This window comes from Helicoverpa zea, chromosome 12 (assembly GCF_022581195.2).
Source record: "Helicoverpa zea isolate HzStark_Cry1AcR chromosome 12, ilHelZeax1.1, whole genome shotgun sequence".
NCBI classification, from domain to species: Eukaryota; Metazoa; Arthropoda; class Insecta; order Lepidoptera; family Noctuidae; genus Helicoverpa; species Helicoverpa zea.
In genome coordinates this window covers 2,118,632-2,145,950 of record NC_061463.1, presented here as the reverse complement: position 1 = coordinate 2,145,950, position 27,319 = coordinate 2,118,632, and the positions used below count along the sequence as shown (strand labels likewise).

Genomic DNA, 27,319 nt, shown 5'->3' with positions numbered 1-27,319 from the left:
AAAATGGATAAATGAAACACGTCATTAGTTGAGACTAATCTCAGAGTGCCAGTTAAGAAAAACACACTGATACAAGTGCTCAGAAACCGGCCATAAAGTCTTTAAATCTTTAAAAAGAGTTTCCTCCAAACATTCATTAAATTTCCATCACACATAATTCATGTAGGTAACCTAGGTCCAATCAAAGTTAACAAACACTAAAACATTTGTACACGAACCGTAAATGTACAAGCAAATAAAACACGACGTCACTAAACGAAATATTCCCACATAAAACTGAGAGAACGAACATAAATCAAACATTTCTAGACACGAACACCGTATTTAGGTAACTTTATACCTATTTTAACACGTTAGGAAAACTGCTCATAAACATTTCGCAAGAAGATAGATAAAAACCCTTAGAACAGTAAACCAACTGGATACGATATAACCATGTCTTTCTTTCTCCCTTAGGTAAGAGATCAGCGGTCATATTCATGTAAGTAAGCGTAGTGAGTGTAGGTATGCTTGTTTGTCAATTGCATCATGGCATGTAAGGATGATAGGAAATGCTTGAGTCAGACCAATTTTCGCTCATAGGAGTTAACATTGTTTGAATGCTCTGAGTTAAAAACCCGCTACTTACCAAAAGGGATACCATAAGGAAAAATCGCCAAAGATTCAGCAAGAGACCGAACCACAGCACTTTTATCGGCAAACGTGTGCTTTACATATTTATAAGTAAGGGAAAACATAATCTTGTCCTGCTAAAGTTTTAATATTAGAGATTAGAGTGGTCCTGTAATTTAGTTAGAAGACAAATATACATACTTACTTATGAAAGCTAAACATATGTGTGTTTATGTTTTATTCAAAGATGGAAATTCGAAAATGTTACCCGTGTATTCGGAGATTGTTTTGGTTGAATAATTTGATAAGAGAATCTACTTCCTAAATAAACTTAGGTATACTTACCTAACTACTTACTACTTACCTCCTTGCAAAAATAGAGGGTAAATTAAAACGCTAAAAACGCTAAAATAAAATAAAAAATGCTAAACATGTCCAGTATGCATTTACAGGCTTTAATTAGATTTTTCCTGAGGTATTACAAAGATCTTTGGCCATTGAATTAACCAATCCCCATACAAATAAAAACGTATGTAACTGCATACCTAATGTAAGTAATTAAAACAACTTAAATAGCTTAAATATTTACTCGAGCCATTGTTACATTGAGTAAAATTACAATATGTTGGTAAAAAAGATGATTCTTTGACACCTGATACATTGACATAGTTGACATGGCTAGAAAAGGGGTGAATAATAAATTGATGACTGACACTCCTGGCAATGTATAAAAACAAAAGATCTATAGGTATGTTTTCATACATTTAACATAGATGAGAATACGAAAGACTGTAATCTAATACTCGAAGTCAGGTATTTATCTTTCTCCAGGGCTGCGGGATTGTTCGAAAGAGTTACCGCGGCTCTAGTACATGAAGAGATTTAGAAGGAACATAGTGGGTTCTAGTCCGTAAGATTGACACTCTCTCACGCTGCACCCACAGGGAGAGAGGTTATTTGATGATTTCCCATAAATAAAAAGTTAAGAGTGCTATATAAAGAGCTTAGGTAATTTTCATTCGAGAACAAATCACGGGACTCGAGTGAAACCGCGGGGAAAGCTAGTCCATAATAAAATAACTCTATATTATCCTTCCCAAAGAGCATAACTAATAACATAATGATATTGATGGCCGTGGACAAGTGACAATGCAATCACCGATCTAATTACACAGAATTAATTCTGGACTTGACCATCTAGATACCAATTAAAAGATAACTTCTGATACCAATTAGTCTATGTACAAAAAGGATAAATTAATTAAATTTCGAAAAACTTTATATAACTTAGAGCATTTGAACGATTGGAGCCGCAACTGTTTTTGCGAAAACGTCTATCAACAGAGAAGAAATAAGAACGTACCACAAACAGTGATAGGTAATTCAAGCATTTTGGATCACATCGTTATGCACACACACGACAAAAGAAAACATAAACTTTACACACACATGTACGCGAATATAAACGTGGGCAATGGCGTCTCCGATTATATAAATGCTCTTCGATAAATAATAAATAAATAAAGGCCCAAACCAAACCAACTTCCCGGTTAAGCCAACGATAGAAAAAGCTAAGCAGACAATGACAGAACTTTTTACGCGTGTCAAAACAGCCACTCGAATACGCGAATGACCTCAAAATGTCGACGTCCTGTAGTCGACAAAAAGTGCGCACATAAATAAAATACTACGTTTCGAAATAAGGAAAATCTAATGCCTAACTGTGAAATTGTAAGCTGGAGACAAAATAACAATGATTTTGACTAAAGTTAGAGTTATAAAATGTATGAACACAACATCACTGGACAATTTATGAGGCATTAATGCAGACTTCAAAGTGATTTGATGAGCACTGTCATCGTCTACCTAGCCTTTTCCCAACTATGTTGAGGTCGGCTTCCAGTCTAACCGAATGTAACTGAGTACCAGTGTTTTACATGGAGCGACTGTCTATCTGACTTCCTCAACCCAGTTACCCGAGCAACCCGATACCCCTTTGGTAAGACTGGTTGTCATACTTTCTGACTTCTCGTATCGACTGCCAAAGTTGTTCAAATGACAGCTAAGACCCAATTTGAAGCCGTTATAGAATTAGCGAGCATTTGTTTTTTCTAGGTTGTCACGTTCACGGCCTGAATACGTCCAAATGTTTCGATATTTGTTTGTTTGTAAATGTGCTTAAGAAGGTGAATTTATTTAGCGACTACATAGGAGCTTTGAACTGCACTTGGATGTAAGTATTTTGATTGTATAAATGTTCAGTAGAGTTTATATACTGCGTTCAGTAAATGCACTTGCTTTTCCCTAGAAACATGAGTAAAGTACCTAACCAAAATATGAGGATCATTTGAGGGCTGTTTTATGCGCCTTTGAAATAAAACTGAACCTTTGTCATTAAAATTCATACTTTAAGCACACACTTCAGATATTTGATTCGGTAATAATTCAAAAACACTTTTAATATAAGCATCTTATTGTACCGAAAATGAGTGCTATCAATAGCACCTAATACCCATTCAAACAAAAATTAAACGCAAAATAATACTCGACAAAATAAAGACGCAATACCAAAAAACGTTTGAAGTATTCGCAATAATCGTCCCACAGTATTTCCAATAAATAGAAGGCGTCTGCTATTTAAATATTTATTAGAGTAAAATCATACAGACACAAAGGCGTAAAAACGTGTTCGTATACATGATTTATATTATGCATGTACATTCATTCACTTTTTCAAACTATTCCGCATTAAAATCAATATTGACAACGAGTTTTTTATTATTATTCCGTAATGTATGCACAGTATGTAATCATTACTATGCAGACGTGTTATTCTTCGAGACTAGGTATTTCATTTTTTATCTAATCAGAATCTTCTTAATAAATTAATCTTCAATGCACTTGGAAGTACACGATAATTTATGATTCATTCAATGAGAAATAACATGTAGTATAATGATTTATTTACCGCAACGTGAACTTAACAAAACAATAAATTAATAGAATTGTATACTACATAAATGTCCACAAAGATCCCTGTGAAACCGATCTAGTTTTCTTTAAACTAATAATTCTATCTTACCTGTTTATTACGTGTTATACACGACAGATAGTAACGTACGAAACAATCGTAGTAGTAGTGATAAAGTTATTTATATTTCTCAGTAATTCCAACGACAATTAGCCGAATCTCCGTCTCGTGGGATAAGCGTTGTTTATGATACCTCATTCATCGAACCTTCACGTCTACCCGACGTGGGAATGGAGACAAACACCAATAAATATTACCAACGCCACGCAATTTATTGATTTTCCTCAAGTCGTAACACCAAGTTTATTTATTTCAATATTTAAGAAGGACTGCGGAACAAGACTAACTTTGGCACGTACAAATATTTGTACTTCGAAAAAAAGTTTGCCCAAAAGACGTGTTTGTATTGAACAATACAATAAAAGCTAATGGCATGAACCTGAATTATTGTACAAAACAATATTGGAAAAACTTTCAGAATAATGTAATTGATTCAATACATTGTGATTGTTACAACTATCTAAATATGAATCAACGCTGAAGCAGGAACAGTCAGAAATTTTAATAGCCGATTATTACATAATAACCGAAACATCGATTGCATATTTCCCAGCCACAACATCAAAAGGCATCGCGTCGAGACAGACTACCTATTTGTTTATTTCCAAAAAAAACTCCGTGATCGCCCAATTGAAATGCAAGAACACTAAAATTCGAGAACATGGCAAGATCAATGGCTGCGCGAGCGAGTGCGACGTTGAATAGTGTAACCTAATAGAATCGGCGGCCTCGGTAGGTCAGTGGCACATGATGTCATGTCGCGAAACATTCCGCCTAGAGACTGGAGGCCTTCGGGCTCACCTGTACCTACGAGTTGCTTTACTTCGCCCGCGTACCACGTTTTTGCGCACTCTTTGTCTAGTGTTTGATGTTAAACAGTCTGCCAGCGTTGAAGGTCAACACAGCGATACAAAGAATTTGATCAAATCTCATATTACCAGTTTTGGGTGCGTGAGACTGAGTTTACTCCAAAATTAGGCGTGTTAATCGCGTTAAGATTTTTTTTCTTGTTATGGTTTTGGATCGTAGCCATAGGCGCTCAGCTGGGTTTTAGAATACCTACTAACATTTATGAATGTAGGACTTTCAATGCTTCTAGACTGGAAATCAACTGATCAAACAGTACCAAAATACACAGAATATTTATAAGTCATTGTAACAAAAGTTACGTGTATATGTATAATATTTTACCAAGTGCTGGTTAGCGCTAAATAAATTTGTTTAGCTTGAAGTTGTGTGTATAGCAACGGTATATTCCTTGATACTAAGTAGAACAAAAGGATTATGCAATTAAACGACTGGCGCATTTCTAGTAAACGAAGTTTGAGTAAATAACAGAACTATAGAACATGAAAAAAATAATATTCAGAATACGCAAGAATTTCTTTAAGTATTCGCACATCTAAAGCTAAATAAATAGGCAAGTTACGTTAAAAAAAAATATGTCAATCTTAATCATCAGCCCAAAACAGGCATCGATTAGAACTAGGCGCCATTAACCAAATCAAAAGACAGTAAATCAAGCACTGTCGGCGAATTTGGGCATCTAATTATGATAATCCAACATATCGAGTACATACCTTATATTGTATAACACAATAAAATATTCAATTGTTTTAAGAGCTTCAACTTGCTAACCGTTGATTGCGTACATAGCTCGCATGACAATACAGTCGATCAATTAATGAAATAAATTATAATGCAATTAACATAGTAAGTACGGTTTTCCATGTAATTTATGCCGGGAATTGGGTTTTTTCCTTCACTCTTTGTTCCCTTGTACTTGTTTTATAAAGTTTTAAGTAATTCTCGTGTGTGGTAAATGGGCAATTTCCACTAAACTCAGAAAGATGCTAAAATACTTCCCGTCTTACCACAAAAACTTTTAAACGTCAGTTTATGCCTTGTCTAAAAAAATGACAAATTATGACGTTGACATATGGTTCATTTTGCAGCTAAAATTTTATTAGACAAGTATAAAACAGGGTTTAAAGTTTTTGTAGTAAGGCCCTTCAAGTCCAAAAAGACCATACTTTCTAATCAGAAAGGACCAAAATCTAGAGTTGGACCGTCTAACAAGATCTACCAATTCTTATTAGAATCCGGAAACTAGAACGTGGGGCCCATTCTTATTGAAGATCAAGGATAGGATACTAAAGCTAGAAATTCTAACAAGATGTACTTTGACATTAACGAGCATATTTAAAGAATCAAAATGTATGAATAAAATACTAGCTACCACGCATGCGCGAGGCGCCAAATAGTTGATTCCGGGAGTTATTTGACGACAACTTCACTTACGGCCAGTTTCTTCATCAAAAGTTAAAGTTAAAGTAATGTCTAATGTAAAAGTAACGGTCAAATACGTTTTTTCGAGGCTAAAGTGACAGCAAAACTAATAGAAAAATTGAATTTGACCGTTACTTTTACTTTAGACATTACTTTGACTTTTACTTTGGCTTTAACTTTTGATGAAGAAACTGGCTGTTAGAAGCCTATTTTCATTACTCACGTGACATGAACAAATCAAACCAAAATATTTACATTATTAGAAACAATAGTTTGACAGTTTAGAGGTCGAAAGTTTCAAGGCGATACAAATATGGCGCAATAGAATAAAACTATTACCCCTACAGTTCCATTGTTTAAGTTATAAACAGGTGATGTATTAACAAAAGGCTTAATTAATCTAAAACTTACTAAGTTATAATCGATGTGAACTTATTTGCTAAACTTAATATAAAGACTACAAACTTCAAAACTCAATTTCAATGTAGAAATGTCAATGTCAGTATGACGTTAACAAATATGGGACACGAGTTAAAATAATAAACCACCAATAAAGGTTGAATACATCAATAAAAAAAAAACACTATCATTCAATTGAAGTATTAAATGGTAACCAAGAATCATGCCTTGCTACCAAAGGGAAACACCAACTTTCAAGCACTTAAAAATTCTATTGATGAACCTGTAGTGACGAAGCACACAGGTGCTCAGATACCTGAGCCTAGATCAATGGCCTTTTACTTAAACATGAGATGAGTAACTCAACAGTTGCGGTTTGCAGCCGCCGATGAGGAAAACGGCTGAAGAAAAAAAATTGCAGACTGTCAGCGAACACCATATGATAGAGCTCTTAAACTATGAATTAGTACGTTATTAAGTGGAAGTGGGACTTAAAAGATATGAGGAAAATCCTCTGTCTCTCATTGATCTTAATGGTTTGTTCACCTGAAGGAATAAAAGCGTTATCGGAGGTACTTATTAGTAAGATATGTAGCAACATTATTACAAGGACATATCAATTCAGTGAAGACCCGTGCAACAAACAGGCCAAACTGACATCCAAATTAATTCAGACTAAGAGCTGACTGTTTTTATTAAGGAAATACCCAGTACCAATAGGCCACTGGCATTTCTTGTAGCCGAGAATCCTCGAGAGCACAAGAAAATCGTGTGAATGTGGTGGTTTCCTGTATTATTTTTCTCGGGCTTACCTGTTCAATCCTGACTTTACCTGAGATACCTTCTCGGTACTCGGCTTCGATCAAGGAAAGTTCTCGTACAAAATCTCAACAATAATTATGTGTGTGATGTGACGATATAAAGTCTAGACAGGGATTAAAATCAGTGTAATCAAGCAAACCAAAACCATGACTAAGTTCTTAAATCTGTAGGTCACACATACTCCGTATATACGTCATCTCAGCATTGTTACAATCTTGTATCTTCATTAAGGATGACAGCATGGCAATTCTGTGAACAACTGCTAGTTTTGACCACTTATTTATAGATGTTATGGCATTCTGTATTGTGGCTGTTTAACAAGACATACCTAAGTTCCATAAACTCAGCGAGATTTTCTTGGAATCGATTTTTAAAAGCAAAATTATAAGAGTGACCTTTCAGGTTGAAAAGAATATCATAGTAAGTAAAATTGAATGAAAAGGAAAACGTAATAAACAAAGTCATTTATTTCAATTCCAAGGTAAAAACATAGACTAAACAAAAATACCGAAATAGGAAATATATCCAGATAGCCTTATATCAAGTCTTTTCAAGCAAAATTTGCCAAACCAGAATGATTCTTTATCGCTTTCTTTGTAAGAACCTTTGAAAATATTCTAGTCATGTCTATTTCTAGTACAATAGCACAAAATATTTATACATGTGACACAAAAACATTAATTTAGTACCTACTACCTAAATTATAAGTGGCACGTATATCATTTATACTGAAGTTATTTGGACTAACCAAACGAGAAAAACCGACTTAGATAAAATCTCTGATCAGATCAAACACTCAATGAAGTCCTACAGGAATAGACTGAAAAACCATCCAAACATTCTGACTACGCAGTTGATGAGCCTTCCATTCGGGAGACTAAAGAGAAAGACTCCTAGAGATTTATAGGGATCTATTTAACATAAAGGGAGCTGTCGCTGGACTGATTGCCCTACAAGACACAGTTTTTAAGTTCTTAACCCTATGCTGAATGTTCACCTGAAACAGATTGCAATTAATAAATACAAAAAAAAAGATAAAATCATGTTTAAGAGATAGAGACCCAGAATATACTTGTAGGCTACTGTTGTTTAAGCTAGAACAAATAAATAGTAAAAACTATTATGTACTTGCATTATCTAGCCCAAAATATGCTGTGCATGTACATTTGTAATTCATTTAAGTACAACTACAGACTGAAAACCTCAAAAGTGAAGAGGTTACACATTCGAATACATAAACGCTTGCCATCAGTTGAAACAATGATAAAACGCGTGCCTCACTTAAAAAAAAAAAACATATCTAAACAGCTGAAAGTTTTTCAGCCGCTGTAAATGAATCAGCCGTCATCAGCAAGTTCCTTGACACTTTTCTGTGTTGATTGCGATACAATAACCCGTGCACGTCACACGTTTTCTCATTATCTACATCGGAGATCAGCAGACTAACAATTAACTACTTTACTTATTAACGAGATACATGCGATCGTTGCCCTATCTACATGACAGAATGACTACACGAAAATACATTCAGAATTTTAAAGTCGAACATTTTAAGTGCTGAATACCTAAGGTATAAAAAACCTATAAATTTTATTCTTAAAATACAAAAAACTTGTAGAATAAATGTAAATCAATTAGTTTGGAGAAAAGAAAGAATAACTTAGCACTTAAATAAATATTATGTGCAATTTAAACGAAATATAATATATTGTGATAAAAATGCATACTAAAAAATATATTCTTATAAGAATTTTATTAGACACACCCACCCAAATCTACTACTTACTAAAGAATAATAGAGAAAATTAAAATCAAACATGAATATTTTTGAAACTTATGTAAAGACTCAATGATGAGAGCATTCTTCAATCCGAAGGTACAAAATTTGGCAACAAATGCCTTATATCAGTCAAGAACCCATTGCCAAAATCACCGCAATCTATAAGATCGCGTTCACAATTCGTAATGGCCAACATATAAAAAAATAGACGCCCTCAATAACCAAAAACAATTTCAAAGAGATTCGCTTCCAAAAAGTTTTAAATAGAACATGCCATTGGCTATGGTGTTAATAATTTGTCCGTCTACCAACACCGGTGTGACCATATAATTAGCAACTCGAGTCGTGTCAACTAGCCTCCAATTTCTGATGCCAACATTTTTTCTAGATCTTCAAAGATGGCAAGATTTTAAATTTAGAATGAGATAAAACAGGCTGGAGGTAGACACCTGCTTTTGCCAGCTGGAATTTTTAGATCTATACTCAATTTTCCGACGAAGCAATTTTTTTTTTTGGTCGAGTAGATTTTCAGGTCATCTTGATAGTATTCGTACAAACGTTTGAAGTTGTTAGGTACTTCTTATGTATTTTTACATTGATTAGGCAATATTTGTGCTTTAGATTTACTAAGCTCTAAAACTTGGTAAAAATAGAAAAATCCTGGGAATATGCTTCTGAATTTATTTGGAAAGAATCTTTGACTTTCTCCTGTCCTCAAGGACTAGCCCAAAATAGAAACGCGAATGTTTACAAACTTCTATCTAATAATAGAAATGTTATTACATACAGTACATATTCCTTCTGTTTTGGACAAAAGCGATTTTGGCAGAAGCAGCAATGTCCACACTTGGCCAATTCACAATAATAACCAGACACTGTTTACATTTAAAGTGTATTCAAATCTTTAATGGATCTCGATAAAACGATTGATGTCTGATAATATAATTTTAGTTTCACAGACACTTTATTACTTGAGTCTTTTTTTTTGCCAAAATAAGACCTAATGGAGCAGGTATTAATGTTTTAAAATCATGATACCTACTGAAGTTAGTGTCATCCTTGTCAATATAAAATTGAATTACAAAAGCACAGTATATGCAAATTAATATAATTTCAGAATATAAGGCTCACATATCGATACACAAATCGAATTTATTAAAGCGATACATGATGCTACCAATACATGGCCGCCATTTCAATTCCCCCAGTTCAAAAGACCAATATGATAAATCACAACCCCAACAAGGCTAATCAAAAAATTATAACCAATCGGCGTCTGTTTTACTTACAAATGAAAACGAGACATCTGATCAGCATTTATCTATTTGTAGTCAAACGAATGTCTAGTTTTCTCTATCACAAGTCAGGGACGCGATTAATCATAGCTAATCATTGTAATAGACACGACAGACAGCTGTTACTTTTTACACAGATATATAATTGCTGAGTGCAGTACATACGATGGAAGTGAATCACGAGACGGAATCAGAAGATGGGCGTACGCATGATGTCACGGCACAACATAGTACGCTGAACGGCTTTCCGAAAATTCGACGCAGATTGATCGGCCATTTACATAATAAAATTTAAGATTCAAATAGTGACGTAAAGTTAGAATAAGATAAGCTCGCAAAAATATCCGCAATAGCGCTTGAATGGGATCATAAGAATAGATTTTATTGTTTGAACAGCTGTTTTCTTAGAGGTCTCTTCCAGCCAGAACTTTGCTATGTTTATTTTTAGATCCAGTTCAGAAATTACTTTTTCCATTTATTTCTTTAGTATTCCTTTGGGCGTAAAGAATAATAAAAGTCCAGAAATACTACGATGCTATATGCGAATAGCGATATGGACGAAGAGAACGCTAAAATGGACAGTTTTATGTATCCGTTTAATTTATAACTACAGCTACTTATATTTAAGCACCTACTGGAAAACGAACTTTTTCCGCAGTTGGCTTTCGTGAGGGAAACGGTTATTTAAGCGAAGCGGAAATCACGTGCGAGCAAAAAGGGTAATTAAAATGACACGCTTAATAAATAGAATTTTATTAGAGAACACTAAGAAAAACGTTGGTTTCAAGACACGGTCATTCATAAAAAGCCTGCGTAGATACGAAGGTTAACACCTTCCAAGGTACCCGTAATACCTTCGAAGGCCGTTCCGAGGCACGTCGGCAAACTACATATGTCAACGATCACGAGTGTTTGCACGACCATCACAGCTGACATCTATTCTCACCTTCTGAACCTTTTTACGCCAATCCTGCCAGAAAATCTATTTGCAAGAGGATACATACAGCTATCCGTATTGCACACTCGAAAACGGGTCAAAATACAAGATCAGAAATAGAATACCTTGGGATAACGCTACGCAGGTTATTTAATGCGTACGAACAACGCAACATAAACTATGTTGAGATACACATCGTACATATTACGTCTGGTAGATTAAGGGTGGCTCCGCTTAAAGGAATGTTTCAGGATTTTAATTGAACCCCTTCAAGAGAGAACTTTCGCTACCTTGAAGCTATATGGTGGATCGTAACTTTAAGCAAAGTAATTTTAACATATAATAATTAACATTAAAGTCACAGTACTCGATACAGAAAAGAAGACTTTTTGACATTTGCAATTTTCTGTTATTCCACATTTAATTTCTCCTACACACGATAGTCCTTTAGAATTTTTTTTCCATAAGAAAATCTTCTCATGAGCTCAAGGACCAAAGGTGTCGCAGGATTCCCCCAAATGGTCAGTCTCAACTTGGTAGGTCTATGGAGGCACCGCAGGGTGGCGGAAAATACCACGCCGATGGCCTTGGACGAGACGTCGAACTCTCCGCGGAATGCAAACACGGACTGGCGGCCGCCTTGCCGAAAATTGTGTGTATGTGGCCAATTCGCAGATGTAACCTGTGCCTCACTCAGCGAAGGTGTGAACTACAAAATTGTTGCTTTTATGTCTAATCTCGGAATTAGGTTAGAGGCGGATGTTATGTCATCTGTATTCGCAGATAAAAGTAAAAACTCGCGCCCATTTATGGTACGTGGTGGTACGTTTACGAGAATCTGTTAATAATTCGTCTGCCAAATTGATTCGCCGTTTTAAAATTAGACTCGCCATAAAACTTGTGTCCTTGAGTCGAATATTAAAACTCGTTGGATGTACACTTTAGACTCTGATTCATTCTATTAATCATGACGAAAATAAATTAGGCATGTGAAACCTACATACACGAGAATTTTCACTTTCCGTAGAACTAGTTCAAATAAGATCGTTAATTGTTGAAATTGGAGTTGCGGCCATAAAATAATTAGCACACAACCATTTTGTTAGAACTCAAACCGCTGCCAAATGATGTGAATTGAGATCGATATGAACTAAAATACCACACAAATCTGTGAGATCGTTCTGGAACAGTTCTAACAATACAGTTTCACTCTCTATACCAATTAGAGATAACTTCTATACTATAAGACGTCCTCTAATTAACGTAACAATTCTAATAAGAATTTACGGTCTTGCAATCATATCATATCTCTGTAATGATAAGAAAGATAATTAAACCAAAGGCATTGTAATTAGTTCCATAAATATATCCGGATATTTAAACCACGTTTTTAATTCAAAGTGTCATGGGGGAGAGCAGAATGCGTGCAATTGATGATAATCCCCGGATTACACCGAACCCTAATTAAAAATAATCACTTTTGTTGCAAAAAAGCTGCAAATATTTTCACTTTAAATTATGTGAGCTTCAAATTAGGGGGAGATAATGGGAATAATAAGAATTTTATAGTCGAATAAGTAAGAGATAAGATCGAGTAAGGAAACAATGTTATGGTCTTATTAAAGTTATTTAAAGAATTAACGGGGAAACATGAAGTGGGTACACTAAATGCAGCTACACAAAAGTAGCAAGATAATGCTAATGTGACAGTTTTGTGCCTAGACGCCAATTGGGAAGTAATCCACGGTTGTTTAAACATTGTCTCACGATGTTATTGTCCCCAAATGGACCCAAATATAGAGACGCGTTTGGAGTGCACGGAAATCTTATACGAGTATGTTTACATGCCATTCAAAATAATGAAAAGTGAATTAATGGAAATCCGGATTTTGATACTTATCTGTACTATCTTTTTAATTTTTGAGAGTACTTACATTTACATAAAATTCTATTTTTGAGAATTCTCAACTGATAGATCTTATGTCTGCTATTTTATGTTGATCTAGAATGTTATTTATTTCTAACTCGGCAGCGGAAGTCGTGAAATATTATCGATATATAGTTTCTTATATTTAACCGATTTCAAAGAATTTCTCTAGTTGTAATAATGAGAATTTCCGCGTACAGAACCGTAAATATACTGTATTAATAAACGTAAGGGTTTCCTTATTGAAACATACAGCCATGTTATGAACATTCTTGGCTCTATAGATACGAATAAAATGTTTTTTCTAAAAATATTTACTACTGAAAGGAAACTTTATTTCTCGGAAAGTATTGATACAATACCACTATCCGCTCTTCATTTAAAAAATAAATAATGTAACGCTTAAGCAAGAATCTAATTGCAAAACTACATATTTAGTTACCTAACAAACAATAATGACAAAGTAAAATTCCTGACTACGCAAACCCTAGTTAACTTTACCCAGAAACAAAATCAGCATAAACTTGCAATTTTTAATCAAGGCCATAACACTAACAAAAATAATGGCTAATTTTAAATGCGTTCATTGATCTGCAATTCGTGCATATACTACTTTAGCGACATCGACCGCAATGAAGGTTGCAGACTATCGGCCATTCCCAATATCTATCTATTGATTTGACAGATAGAATTTTGTCATAAGCCCTATACAAGTTAAGTCAAATTCCTATCTTCCAGTAAGTAAAACCACAGATAGATATTATATTGGGATCGGTCGTTAGTAGATAGAAGAAAATGTGAATGTAACAGTGGATTCGTTTTCTGAAATCTTTGCGTATACTGTAGTGACAGCGACCCGAGCGAAGGCTATACGACAGTCGGGTTATGTAACGAGGTGCATACATACGTATGTATGTATGTAAGTATGTATATACTTCTTGGTAGTATGTGTGGTGTTTCCTCTTTCATTATTTCCTTCTTTCTTTCTTTCTTTATTTACTTATGTGGCCTGGATTGTGTTGTTTTAAAATCTAGTAGATTATGCTCATGCATCCAGGCTTTTGATTACTTGGTGGAGTAACAATTTATTTTACTTCTTCTACTGCGGATATTTTGAGCAATTCATCTTTATTTTGTTTTGCCCCGCGGTTACGCCGATTCCCAGGAGAACCACTTAGGTACAGCAAGATTAAAAAGTAACCTATGTATGCCCTTTCTCAACTCATATAATAAATCGTTTTGGAAGAGTTGGCATGAAAGTTCAACAGACATTCAAACATACAGAGCTACTTTACCATTTTTTCTGTGTGTGGCCTTTTCGCATTTTGCAACGCATTCGCGTTTGGAATGCTGTGTTTACTCTTGTGGGTACTTTTTTACCCGACTGCCCAAAAGGGTCAAGTATTTTGACCAGTTCACAGCTTATCCTCCGATTTCGCGCTTTGTACGTGATGACTATAGTATGGTATGATTACATATAAGAATTACGCGAGCAACTCTGAAGCGTGTAGGTATGACGTCTATCTACTATCAGCATGACTTGCTGATTTTCTCATTTTAAGCAAATCTAATTGATAATTTTAATATCAGGTTCAACAACCTATGTCTAGCACGGTGTTACGTGGTAATATTAGATACTTATTCCATTGTTCTTTAGTGAGATTAGGAGCTGTAAGATACTAAAGAATCAGTGGATCCGGTTGGAAAACATGATAATTTTCTAAGATCCCGCCAGCAGTTTCATCCGCGTCCCTTGGGAATTAGTCCAGGCACCCAGAGAAAAAATTGCCTATAGCTTTTCTCAATGAATAGGCTTTCTTAAAGGCACTGGAAGAATTTTTCAAATCAACTCAGTAGTAGTACCTGACACTAGCGCGTTCGAACAAACATAAACTCTACAGCTCTATGGCTGTATGGATAAGAAGTAAACCTCCTTTGATTGAAACGCCAGCAACGAATTCCTATACGATAATAATTAATACACATTTAATTAGAAAAAAAAAAGAAATCTACAATACTCATATTTTATTCTTTTCACGAAAGCGCAAACCAGAAGATAGTATGGCGTTACATCTACTTTTGCTCCCCCATTTTAATTTCAGGCTTCATTAACTCATAAACTTGTTAAATTATTGCTAAGCTTTTCTTTACCCGGCCATTTTGTTAATCCTGAGAATTGTTTAATAAGTTTTTATTTTATCGCTAATGATTGGAAGACGTTTGTGGTTTCATCATGGAACGGGAAAATGTAATCCCACCCAAAACAAAAATGTGAAGGACTGCCAAGTTCGATAATATGGGAATGCTTCGCCTATAAAAGAAGTGAGATCTGAATAAGTACCAAGTTCCATACACATACCTCAGTTAAAAATAGTTACTTTTTAATGATGTTACTTGGCAAGTTTTCACACACCTTGTTATAAACCTACTAAACGCAATGAATCAAGTATTTAATTTTCTATTAAAACTTGCCAAGTAACATCATTAAAAAGTAACTATTTTTAACTGAGGTATGTGTATGGAACTTGGTACTTATTCAGATCTCACTTCTTTTATAGGCGAAGCATTCCCATATTATCGAACTTGGCAGTCCTTCACATTTTTGTTTTGGGTGGGATTTCATTTATTTTTGTAAGGTTGTTTATTTTATTTTTTTCTTTTGATTAAGTTAGTTAAGGAAATGTCTCATTTATACTATCTTTCAGATTTTTGAATATGCACTATGCTTCTTACAAAGAAATGAACTAGATTAACTAAATGGACTAGATTTACCAACTGACTGACATGACATGTTATCATATATTATGTTCGTGGATCAAAGTTACACATTCGTTATTTTCGAAGGTGACTCACACTTGGCCGTTTTCAGATTTTTACTTTACTTTGACTAAATACAAACCTTTGTAACGAGTTTCAGATCGGTAGGATCATTCGAAGATATATTATATAAATATAGATAAATTTAGTTCGTTTTAGTTCCTTAGCGGTATAAATTGACACCGGGTATAAATTTACACCTTCATTATTTTGAAACCGACTCACACTTGGCCATTTTCAAATTTTTCCCTTTACCTTGACATAAAGACCTACCTCCATGCCAAATTTCAAGTCAATACGACCATTGGAAGTGGTCTAGGTTTTTGATGAGTGAGTCAGTCAGTCAGTGAGTGTATAGTAAAAATAGCGATTTTCTGACGTCAATATCTCAAGACCTACAATAAGTATATTAATGAAATTTTGTATTTTAGATGAGTGAGGGGCTCAACAGATACCAGAAATTTGATATGCGTAAATAAAATATATTTTGAGTTATAGGGGGGTCGAATTTGGCCCGAAATGGTTCGTGTAATATAACCCACGGCCGGTGTGTCGCTTTTTTTGCTCGAACTTGGCGGACACACTGCCGTGTGTCTAGATAGCTAAGACAGCTGGTACAATACATAATTTATTGAAAACAGAAGATATCAAGAACATATAAGGAATTGTATGTTAATGTGCCTAGTAGTCATGTAGCTCCCTCTCCTGAACTACTTTATAGTAGCAATCAAGGAGTTTTCACATTTTTATACTGTTGCTAGAAGTAGGTACCTATAATATTATGAAGAGTTTGTTCGTTGGAATATTTCAACGTAAACGACTGTTGAAAATTCTTTCCATTTTAAATGCCCCCTTTAATAACGAAGGTTGTAGGGTAAAGCGAAGTAATTCCTACGGGACACAGGTGAGATCGGCTTGCGGAGCTGGCGTAATATACTTAATCACAAGGAAAGCAGTCACACACACCGAAGTACCGACAGTTGTAGTACATCGTTTCCATTGACGTCACGTGCCAGGCGTGTATCTGTTACCAAACTACGGATTCTAGTAATGATTAAGTCATTCTCGAAATATTATGTGGGTGATACCTCCTGATCCGAGAGGTGTCATAAGGCAAAGTCATCTGGCGTCGAGATGTGTGACCTCATTTAACGGTACTCTTAATTTGACTGGACCTTAACATACAAGCCTTTATTTAGGTTTCCGGGAAAACTGTCGAATATTTTGGATTCTTGATGTGACTATTGGAAAATGCAGAAAACCCGCATACTACAAACTTTTTGTCGGCCGATAGTTTGTTTATAACCGGTATCAGAACGACTTAAATCTGTATGTAATCAAGATAGACCAGTAGCCCAAGCACGAATATTTGCGAAAAGTTATTCGTATCGAAATCGAGTAACATTTGTATGAGAATTGTACAGCGCCCCTATCGGGCGTAAAAGGAAACAAAACATGGCAGCACGAACATTCTTTTGACGTACGGTAACGTAAACTCTCGAAGGCTGGCTATCGAGTATGGTCGAAACATTATTCACTTGAAAATAGTCGGTGAGAAAGGTTTCGAGAAGTGTAAAAATAAAGTTTTAACCGTGTTTATGTTTGTTTAGAGTTAGTTTTGTGAATAAAATTATTGTTAAGTTATTGGAACAATTAGTAATAGCTTCAATATAATTTAAAATGCAAGGACCGCCACTGTATGAACGTAGTACCGCATATTATTTTTTAGCGGCTTTACTAGAATATTATGGATATCAATCACGAGAAACAAGGTAAGTAATTAAATCATATTTTATTTATTTGCGAACCTATAGAATTAATGTGTTTGAAAAAAAAAATGTTATTTATATGTTTATTTTTAATCATTGTAGAGAAATTACGCGCAGAGCAAAACTTAGGAATAGAATTTACCCACTGGACATAAATGAAACCGAATTTAAAAATATAGAAATAGCATTGCACTTAAAATACTTCACACTAAAGTTTATGCCACTCAAACTTATTAAAACTGTTTACTCACGCTTCCATGAATTCAACCATCATTTCATATTGCGTCTGACTGGTTCTCATAATATTTATTATATTGAAAGCACTTAATTATTTGTAGCAAAAAAAAAAACAAATACTTTTGTTGTGGACGTGTAGCAAAACATAAACAAATTTGGCGCCCTTACGCGCGTCGGATGTCAAGTGGGTGCGTTCGGTACCCGTCATTTAAAAAAAATAAAATCTTCGTAACTATGTTATATTGCTAGAGATAATGCCATTTTATAATGTCTAATAATTAACTTTGGGTCTCTTTTTTATATTACATTCAGTTTTTATTATAATTTAATAATAATAAAACGTTTAATCAAAGGTAAAAAAAATATTAACAACTAGAGTTAGTTTTCGAACGCACCATTCATTCAACAATCGTTCATTTTGCTCACTGTGGCGCGTCCCTATTTACATTTGCATGACGTCACCTTGGAATTCGAATCGAGTGTTCGATAGTGCTTCGAATGTGGTTCGTGCTGCCTACTATCGACAAACTCCGTTTTCGAATCGAGGCCTCGATACATTGTCGATTCGAATACGTTAGATATTCGTGCTTGGCCCACAGTAGCCCAAGCACGAATATTTGCGAAAAGTTATTCGTATCGAAATCGAGTAACATTTGTATGAGAATTGTACAGCGCCCCTATCGGGCGTAAAAGGAAACAAAACATGGCAGCACGAACATTCTTTTGACGTACGGTAACGTAAACTCTCGAAGGCTGGCTATCGAGTATGGTCGAAACATTATTCACTTGAAAATAGTCGGTGAGAAAGGTTTCGAGAAGTGTAAAAATAAAGTTTTAACCGTGTTTATGTTTGTTTAGAGTTAGTTTTGTGAATAAAATTATTGTTAAGTTATTGGAACAATTAGTAATAGCTTCAATATAATTTAAAATGCAAAGACCGCCACTGTATGAACGTAGTACCGCATATTATTTTTTAGCGGCAAAGGACAATGGGCGATTCCGGTCCAAATGTCCACCACGAACGAGACCTATATGGCTAGATAGCCCGTTAAATATAGAACATATTTTGTTATGAAAGTAAAAAAAAATATAATGCCAGAAAAAAGTTATAGCAAAATAAAATAAAACATTTTATAGATTTTTTCAATTTAATTTTTTCAATTACTTTTCGTGATGTTCGATTTTCGTACTTTCTGTAACTTCTGACAAAATAGAATTGTTCATTATTAGAGAGAAGACACCACCAGTTACTTCGAACTATCTTAGATCCAGGCACCGTTGAGTATATTCAAGCCCTTCTGGCACCTCAATTGGTTCGTGATTCGTACATCCATCGGGCAAATAAATATGGGTTTATATGCAAATGTGTCTTACTCATCTTAGTTTTAGATAAAGTGCGGAAATGAAAGTGGAATAAAATAAAAAATAATAATGACAACATACAAAAACTACCGAAAATTAAGAATACATTTTTGGCTATAACTTTTTTTTGGCATTGTTTTTTTTTTTACTTTCTTAGTAAAAGTTACTCTAAATTAAGTGGACTATTTAATTATATAGGTCTCGTTCGTGGTGGACATTTGGACCAAACTTCATACATTCTTGCCCAATCTCCTTTACTAGAATATTATGGATATCAATCACGAGAAACAAGGTAAGTAATTAAATCATATTTTATTTATTTGCGAACCTATAGAATTAATGTGTTTGAAAAAAAAAATGTTATTTATATGTTTATTTTTAATCATTGTAGAGAAATTACGCGCAGAGCAAAACTTAGGAATAGAATTTACCCACTGGACATAAATGAAACCGAATTTAAAAATATAGAAATAGCATTGCACTTAAAATACTTCACACTAAAGTTTATGCCACTCAAACTTATTAAAACTGTTTACTCACGCTTCCATGAATTCAACCATCATTTCATATTGCGTCTGACTGGTTCTCATAATATTTATTATATTGAAAGCACTTAATTATTTGTAGCAAAAAAAAAAACAGAAATACTTTTGTTGTGGACGTGTAGCAAAACATAAACAAATTTGGCGCCCTTACGCGCGTCGGATGTCAAGTGGGTGCGTTCGGCACCCGTCATTTTTTAAAAATAAAATCTCCGTAACTATGTTATATTGCTAGAGATAATGCCATTTTATAATGTCTAATAATTAACTTTGGGTCTCTTTTTTATATTACATTCAGTTTTTATTATAATTTAATAATAATAAAACGTTTAATCAAAGGTAAAAAAAATATTAACAACTAGAGTTAGTTTTCGAACGCACCATTCATTCAACAATCGTTCATTTTGCTCACTGTGGCGCGTCCCTATTTACATTTGCATGACGTCACCTTGGAATTCGAATCGAGTGTTCGATAGTGCTTCGAATGTGGTTCGTGCTGCCTACTATCGACAAACTCCGTTTTCGAATCGAGGCCTCGATACATTGTCGATTCGAATACGTTAGATATTCGTGCTTGGCCCACAGTATAGAATACTTGTTATACCTATGTACTCGATTTGTAACTCACCCACTATAATGCGACTAAACTGATGAAGAGTAATTCATAACTTACAAACAAAAAGTTTCTATGGCCGCGACTGAAACCGCGGGGCTGGTGATGCCACAAAATTCCTAATGTAAGTAACCCATTCCACAAAAGATCTTAGATTTTATATTCCCATTAAATGAGTAAATCGAGATAAATGTCCTGTCTAGGAGTGGGTTTGATCACAATAGGTCAATGGGCTCGAACCACCATTGACGAAACCACCGTAACGGTGAACGGTTTGGTTTGCACCCTCGCTTAAAACCTATTGTGCTCCCTGCATTCAAACCGCAATCGATTAATTCTACGGTTTTAATGTGTTTTTAAATATCTGTAAATAATATTGAATCTATGACCACCAATAGAACAGTTTGTTTGTTAAGATGGCCTAATCTCGTAAAGCACTGGTCCGATTTGAAAACTTTTTCAGTGTTAGACAGGTCATTTATAAGGCGGTGGGGTGTGATAACATCAGCCGTCAGATGATTGTCCATATCCTAGTCCCAATCCTTCCTGTTATCACTCATATCGTAAACTTTTCGTTCTACTCTGGAGTTTTCCCTTCAATCTGGCGGAAAGCTTACGTGCGTCCTCTTCCCAAAATTTCCAGCCCTACCCTCCCCAGTCACTTTCGTCCAATTTCTATCCTACCTTTCTTATCCAAAGTGCTTGAGGCTTGTGCTCATAAGCAATTTGCTCGTTTTATCTACGGCAATGAGCTACTGAGCCCTTTCCAATCCGGATTTAGGCCGGGCCACAGCACTTCTTCTGCCCTCCTCAAAGTGACTGGCGATATTAGATTTGCTATGGAAGACGCTAATCTCACAGTGTTGGTACTCGTGGATTTTTCAAATGCGTTCAATACCGTCAGTCACGACATCCTTTTATCTATTCTATCACATCTTATGGTCTCTTCTAAGGCGTCAGACTGGTTTTCCTCTTATCTTCATGATCGCCAGCAGTCGGTTCGGGTGGATGAGGATTCATCTGCGTGGTGGTTCCTCAAGGCGGAATACTCTCACCTCTGTTATTCTCCATATTTATAAATTTCCTTACTCCTGAGCTTCAGTGTTCATATCATCTCTATGCCGATGACTTGCAGTTGTATCGTCACACAAAAGTGAATGAGTTGGCAGCTGCGCTTGTTAAAATTAACAAAGACTTGGAGGTAGTCAAAAGTTGGTCTGACAGGTTCGGAGTGGCAGTCAATCCTGTTAAATGCCAAGCTATTATCATTGGTAGCTCAAGAAATTTAGGTAAAGTAGACGCACTTGGGTTACCAACTTTGGTATTTGACGGGATAAATATACCGTTCAGCTGCTCAGTGAAGAATTTGGGCCTTCATCTTGACTCTTCACTCAATTGGCAAGCACAAGTTGCAGCTGTCAGCCAAAAAATCACTAGTACACTGCGGTTTCTTTATCGCTTCAAAAACTTGCTCCCGTTCCATGTAAAAGCAATGCTTATGCAAACCTTAATCTTTCCTATAATCGACTATGGTGATGTTTGCTACTATGACCTGAATGCAGATCTGCTCAATAAACTCGACCGGCTTCTCAACAATTGCATTCGATTCGTTTTTAATCTTCGCAAGTACGATCATGTGTCAGCGTATCGAGTGCAACTTAAATGGCTACCGATAAGACAACGACGTGTGATGAGGGCATTAACTACTCTTTTTTCTATACTTTATACCCCGTCTTCACCTTCCTATTTAACCTCTCACTTTCAGTATGTGTGTTCTCAGCATAACAAAAATCTCCGCTCCTCTAATAATCGTCTTCTTCACTGCCCTGCTCACCGTTCAGACATTATTCACTCTTCCTTCTTTGTGAAATCTATTCTTCTCTGGAATGAGCTACCTCTGGAGGTATATATATATATGCATAAATATATATTTTTATTATCTTCCACTGATGCTCAAATTGTGTTGCACCTACCACTTCTATTTCACCACCACCCTAAGGTAGACTGGCAGAGAACGCCTAAGGCGTTAAGTCCGCCGTTGTACAATGTGCAAAAAGTATTTTAAAATAAAAATAAATAAATAAAAAAAAAATATCGAGGAGGGCTAAAGGCTACTTTTTATCCGAGTGCGAGAAGAGACTGGTGAAACTGCCGGCGGAAGCTAAATCAGTCATAAAGTTAGACGAAAACTTAATCACTGGACACCAATGAAGTTACGTTTCAAACAATGAGTATATAAATAAAATAATACCCGGATATAATCTAGAACAGCTGCAAAAGAAAATAAATCTGCAATACTAACTAACTTTTAAGTGTCCGGCCGCAATCAATCGGCCATTTGCAAATTAATATTGCCCCGGGCCAACCATTCCACAGCCGTCCACAGATCATAAAATCTTTTTTTTTTATTAACAGCAACATTATAATAGGAGGATAGTGACCGACGCATGATTCACAGGCAACGCCCCATTGTTAGACAGCCTTTTTAGGGTTCCGTACCCAAAGGGTAAAATGGGACCCTATTGTTTTCGCTCCTCTGTCCGTCCGTCCGTTTGTCACCAGGCTGTATCTCACGAACCATGATAGTTAGAGAGCTGAAATTTTCACAGATGATGTATTTCTGTTGCCGCTATAACAACAAATACTGAAAACTAGAATTCAATAAATATTTTGGGGGGCTCCCATACAACAAACGTGATTTTTTGCTCTTTTTTGCTCTGGTACGGAACCCTTCATGCGCGAGTCCGACTCGCACTTGGCCGGTTTTTTCTAACCACCATTTGTTCTAGCTAGTCTGGACCGAAATAATTGCATGCAATTTTCGAGCATTGAATGGTCACACGAGTTACATTTTGTATTATTTTATTTTTTGCTGTGTTAAAGTTCAAATGGTGAGGTTGAAGTGGGTCAGTTATGGGGTAGCTTTTAGTGCATAACTGTATGATGTACCATATTTTTTGGTTCTTTGTTTTGAAGTCATTATCCTGAAAGTCAAGCATTTTAAGGCAAAGTCATGAGTCAAGAAGAGGTCTGCGCCAAGAACTGCGATCTCGACTCGCTACATGCTAGAGGACACTTCTTAACACCAGACTTCGAAGGTAGCAGAATGCAGTTTAGCTGGATGAGATTTTTTTAAGTAAGCTATACCTTTGTATAATACTCTTTATTTTCCCTTTCCTCTTTCATATTTGTTTTATGTGCAAATAATTCAACTAATAACGTAGTATTTATTAGGTTATCATTAGGTTTTTCAAATTTGAATTTGACTATTCTTCTTTCTATAAAAGGAATATTTGAACAATGTGGTATCACTTGGATATCCTAGATTTACACAAAAACCACCAAAATAATCTTATAAGAATTTATTTTCCATTCAAGAAATATATTAGCCTGTCATCTTTGAAGGTCCACTAGGAACTGAAGTATCCAACTTCCTATATTGTGAATGACTGTTATTACCTATTGTCCAGTATCTTGGAAGAATAGATAATTGTCAATTTCTTATAAGAATGATTATATTTAAATATAATTTATTTCTATTACATATAATTAGAATAAATATAATTAAATATGTACTAAATACAAATTACCTATATTTCTATAGCTACTTATTGCTGGGTATTGTTAAATGCTATTGTTTTACTCAATAGTATGGTAGCAAGCAGTTTTTTTCTGGTAAAACATTGAAACTAGGCCAGCCATGTAGGTCATATTCAGCAAACTATACACAACATCATAGACTTTTTAGTCGTCTTACAACGGCAGCCCACTTCATGTATCCAATGACTAGTAAACGTTCATATAAAAAAGTATATATATTTATGAGATTTGAATAATTTAAAAATTAAAATTAATTCATTATTATGATGCATGACGTAGATTATAAGAACACCCTGTTGTGAGCGCTGCCCGAATCTTGTATCAATGGAACGCGGCGCGTTGGGAAGGTACCTACTTTCTACCGCTTGATACGTAAACATTTTTTTTCAGTATTTTTCTTTGCACCTATTATCTTAATTAAGTAAGGCTATAAAATTAATGATCGTGTCTAGTGGTATTTTATGTTGGATAGATTGAGTGGACCACCTTTGTAAGACAACTAAAAAGTCACGGTGTATAACATTTAAAAACTCTTTGAAAAGTATATAACATTCTACTGCAATCAAAAGTAGAAATAGGAATTACAAGAAAAAAATATTTATTTTTATTTATTTTATTTAAAATACTTTTTGCACATTGTACAACGGCGGACTTAACGCCTTAGGCGTTCTCTACCAGTCTACCTTAGGGTGGTGGTGAAATAGAAGTGGTAGGTGCAACACAATTTGAGCATCAGTGGAAGATAATAAAAATATATATTTATGCATATATAAATATAATATATATATATAGCTATATATATATATATATATACATATACATATATATGTATATATATATATATATACAACTGTATGCAGGAGTATGTAGGAGAAGATAGTGAGAAAAATGAACTACTGTAATGATTCCGCCAACTTGCCATGGATGTGATTTCGCAGTTTCATTTTAATAGTGTGTCGACTATTTACCATCCTGACCTCCAGAGGTAGCTCATTCCAGAGAAGAATAGATTTCACAAAGAAGGAAGAGTGAATAATGTCTGAACGGTGAGCAGGGCAGTGAAGAAGACGATTATTAGAGGAGCGGAGATTTTTGTTGTGCTGTGAACACACATACTGAAAGTGAGAGGTTAAGTAGGAAGGTGAAGACGGGGTATAAAGTATAGAAAAAAGAGTAGTTAATGCCCTCATCACACGTCGTTGTCTTATCGGTAGCCATTTAAGTTGCGCTCGATACGCTGACACATGATGGTACTTGCGAAGATTAAAAACGAATCGAATGCAATTGTTGAGAAGCCGGTCGAGTTTATTGAGCAGATCTGCATTCAGGTCATAGTAGCAAACATCGCCATAGTCGATTATAGGAAAGATTAAGGTTTGCATAAGCATTATTACAAAATAAAATAACAACATAGGCAACTTTTATCCACGCCGCCTTAACAAAAAAAATTAAAACGAGAACCAATTTAAATCAATCTGTGTAATAGTGAGGAACAAAATGGTGTTATAACAGAATTAATTTAATATAGTGAGAAGGATACTTGTATAGGTACTGTCATTATGAAGTTTAGAACAGTCAGCTCAAGCAAAACACGTGTCTCTATGTTAAAGCGAGCATTTGTAGTTAAGTAAGATATAGTTATCCATGAGTTTTATTCTATCTAGTGTAGTTTGTTATTTCTGTAGTTGTTCTTACCTTTTATAGCCATTTAAGTGGTTATTTTTTTACAAAAATATAAATGATTGCTGTAAACTACTACATCTAAATAATTTGCTTACTAATGTGAATCCAACTTTGATCATTCAAATGGATTCCTATTAAATTTTTCTACTTTTACATTACCCATATTACCATATCCGAAAATTACACCTCTTTAGCAAAAAATATGTTGTAAACTGAAGAATTTTGAAATCAAAACATTCACATTCAACACACTTTTAGGTTAGAATTTATTTCATCTCAAAACATTCACTAAACGACCAAAATTTCGAAAAGTCCTCATGCCACGCGTTTTATAGGACAATCTTACAGGTTTTATTGCATTTTCACATTCTAATGTTGTATAGATTCTTAGAAAATAGCCCTCAAAAGTTTGAGGTTACAATGTGACCTACATAAACGATTTTCTTAACAAACCTGCATGGAATCTGCGCTGATGATCTCCGTGGCGTACTTTTGTGCTAATTCCACACTTAACTTGGTCTTCCCTGTACCTGTAGCACCTAAAATTATCACCATAGGGACTTTAGAAGTCATCACTGCCCGAAGAGCCATCATAACAACGGCATGCGCACGAACTTCACTAATGTTTTGAGTTTTGACATCTGTCAGTTGGGTCGCACCGCTTCGTTTGAGGCACAGGAATAATATTTACAGCCAAGTGATAATTATTGCTGTTATTAATAGAAATATCTATTTACATTCAGAAAGTACACATCTTTATGCTATTGTTTATTTGTCTTTCCATTTCTACACTGTTTACTTGTAACATAAACACAGTCTTTCTTATGTATTGATATCAGCATGAGAAAATACCTACCGGCATATATATATAGACACAGCCCGGTTGTTTTGAAAACACATTTCAATAATGTATAAGATTTATTGCACGATCTGGACTTTCTTCTTTCTACATAAACACAGTCACGTAGGCGATAGCTATCCTCAGTTCAACTAAGTAAGGGCTTTGACGTCAATCGTCTTTGACGGTAGGTATTTAGCAGAATAATTATCATCATTAATCGGGCACGGTTCCAGTTTAGTTTGAACTGTTTTAGCGGGGATTTATTCGTTGTAGCTAATTCCTTAAATACTTTGAGTTGCCTGGGGTTCAAGCCCGGGAATTCAGTGCATTGACACAAAGTTAGTTTACCTTCAGAACATACATACTTACGTCCGTGCTTCCACTATTTATTTTCAACTTAATTTTTTTTTTTGTAGGTTTCACCACCCAGGAACCTCCTGTGGTGATAATCTTGTGATACTTACGCCACGTTTTCTGACTTAATAGATTGGAATCTTCTAGATGGTAAGAATAAGAGTCGTATAAAATCAGATGATTATCTATTCTAATTATTTTTTGTGTTTTGGAAATAAATTCACTATTATTGTTTAATTATTGTAATGCCTAGTGTCAGTGCCTGAAGATTTGTGTGCCTACCATCTTTTTGGTATGTTTCGTCTGGTCGTTTCCCACACTATAGTTTCGTATTTTGTATACGTATAAG

General features: G+C 35.1%; 1 protein-coding gene across 1 annotated transcript in view; it reads right to left on the bottom strand.

Annotated features, from left to right (window-relative positions):
- Nucleotides 1–26,410, bottom strand: part of LOC124635432 (tRNA dimethylallyltransferase) — a 228,108-nt gene extending 201,698 nt beyond the window's left edge. The window contains exon 1 of the mRNA XM_047171312.1: nt 26,229–26,410. Within this exon, the coding sequence (XP_047027268.1) occupies nt 26,229–26,369 (141 nt within the window). The 5' untranslated portion in view covers nt 26,370–26,410. The remainder of the gene's footprint in view (nt 1–26,228) is intronic.
- Nucleotides 26,411–27,319: the final 909 nt, after the last annotated feature.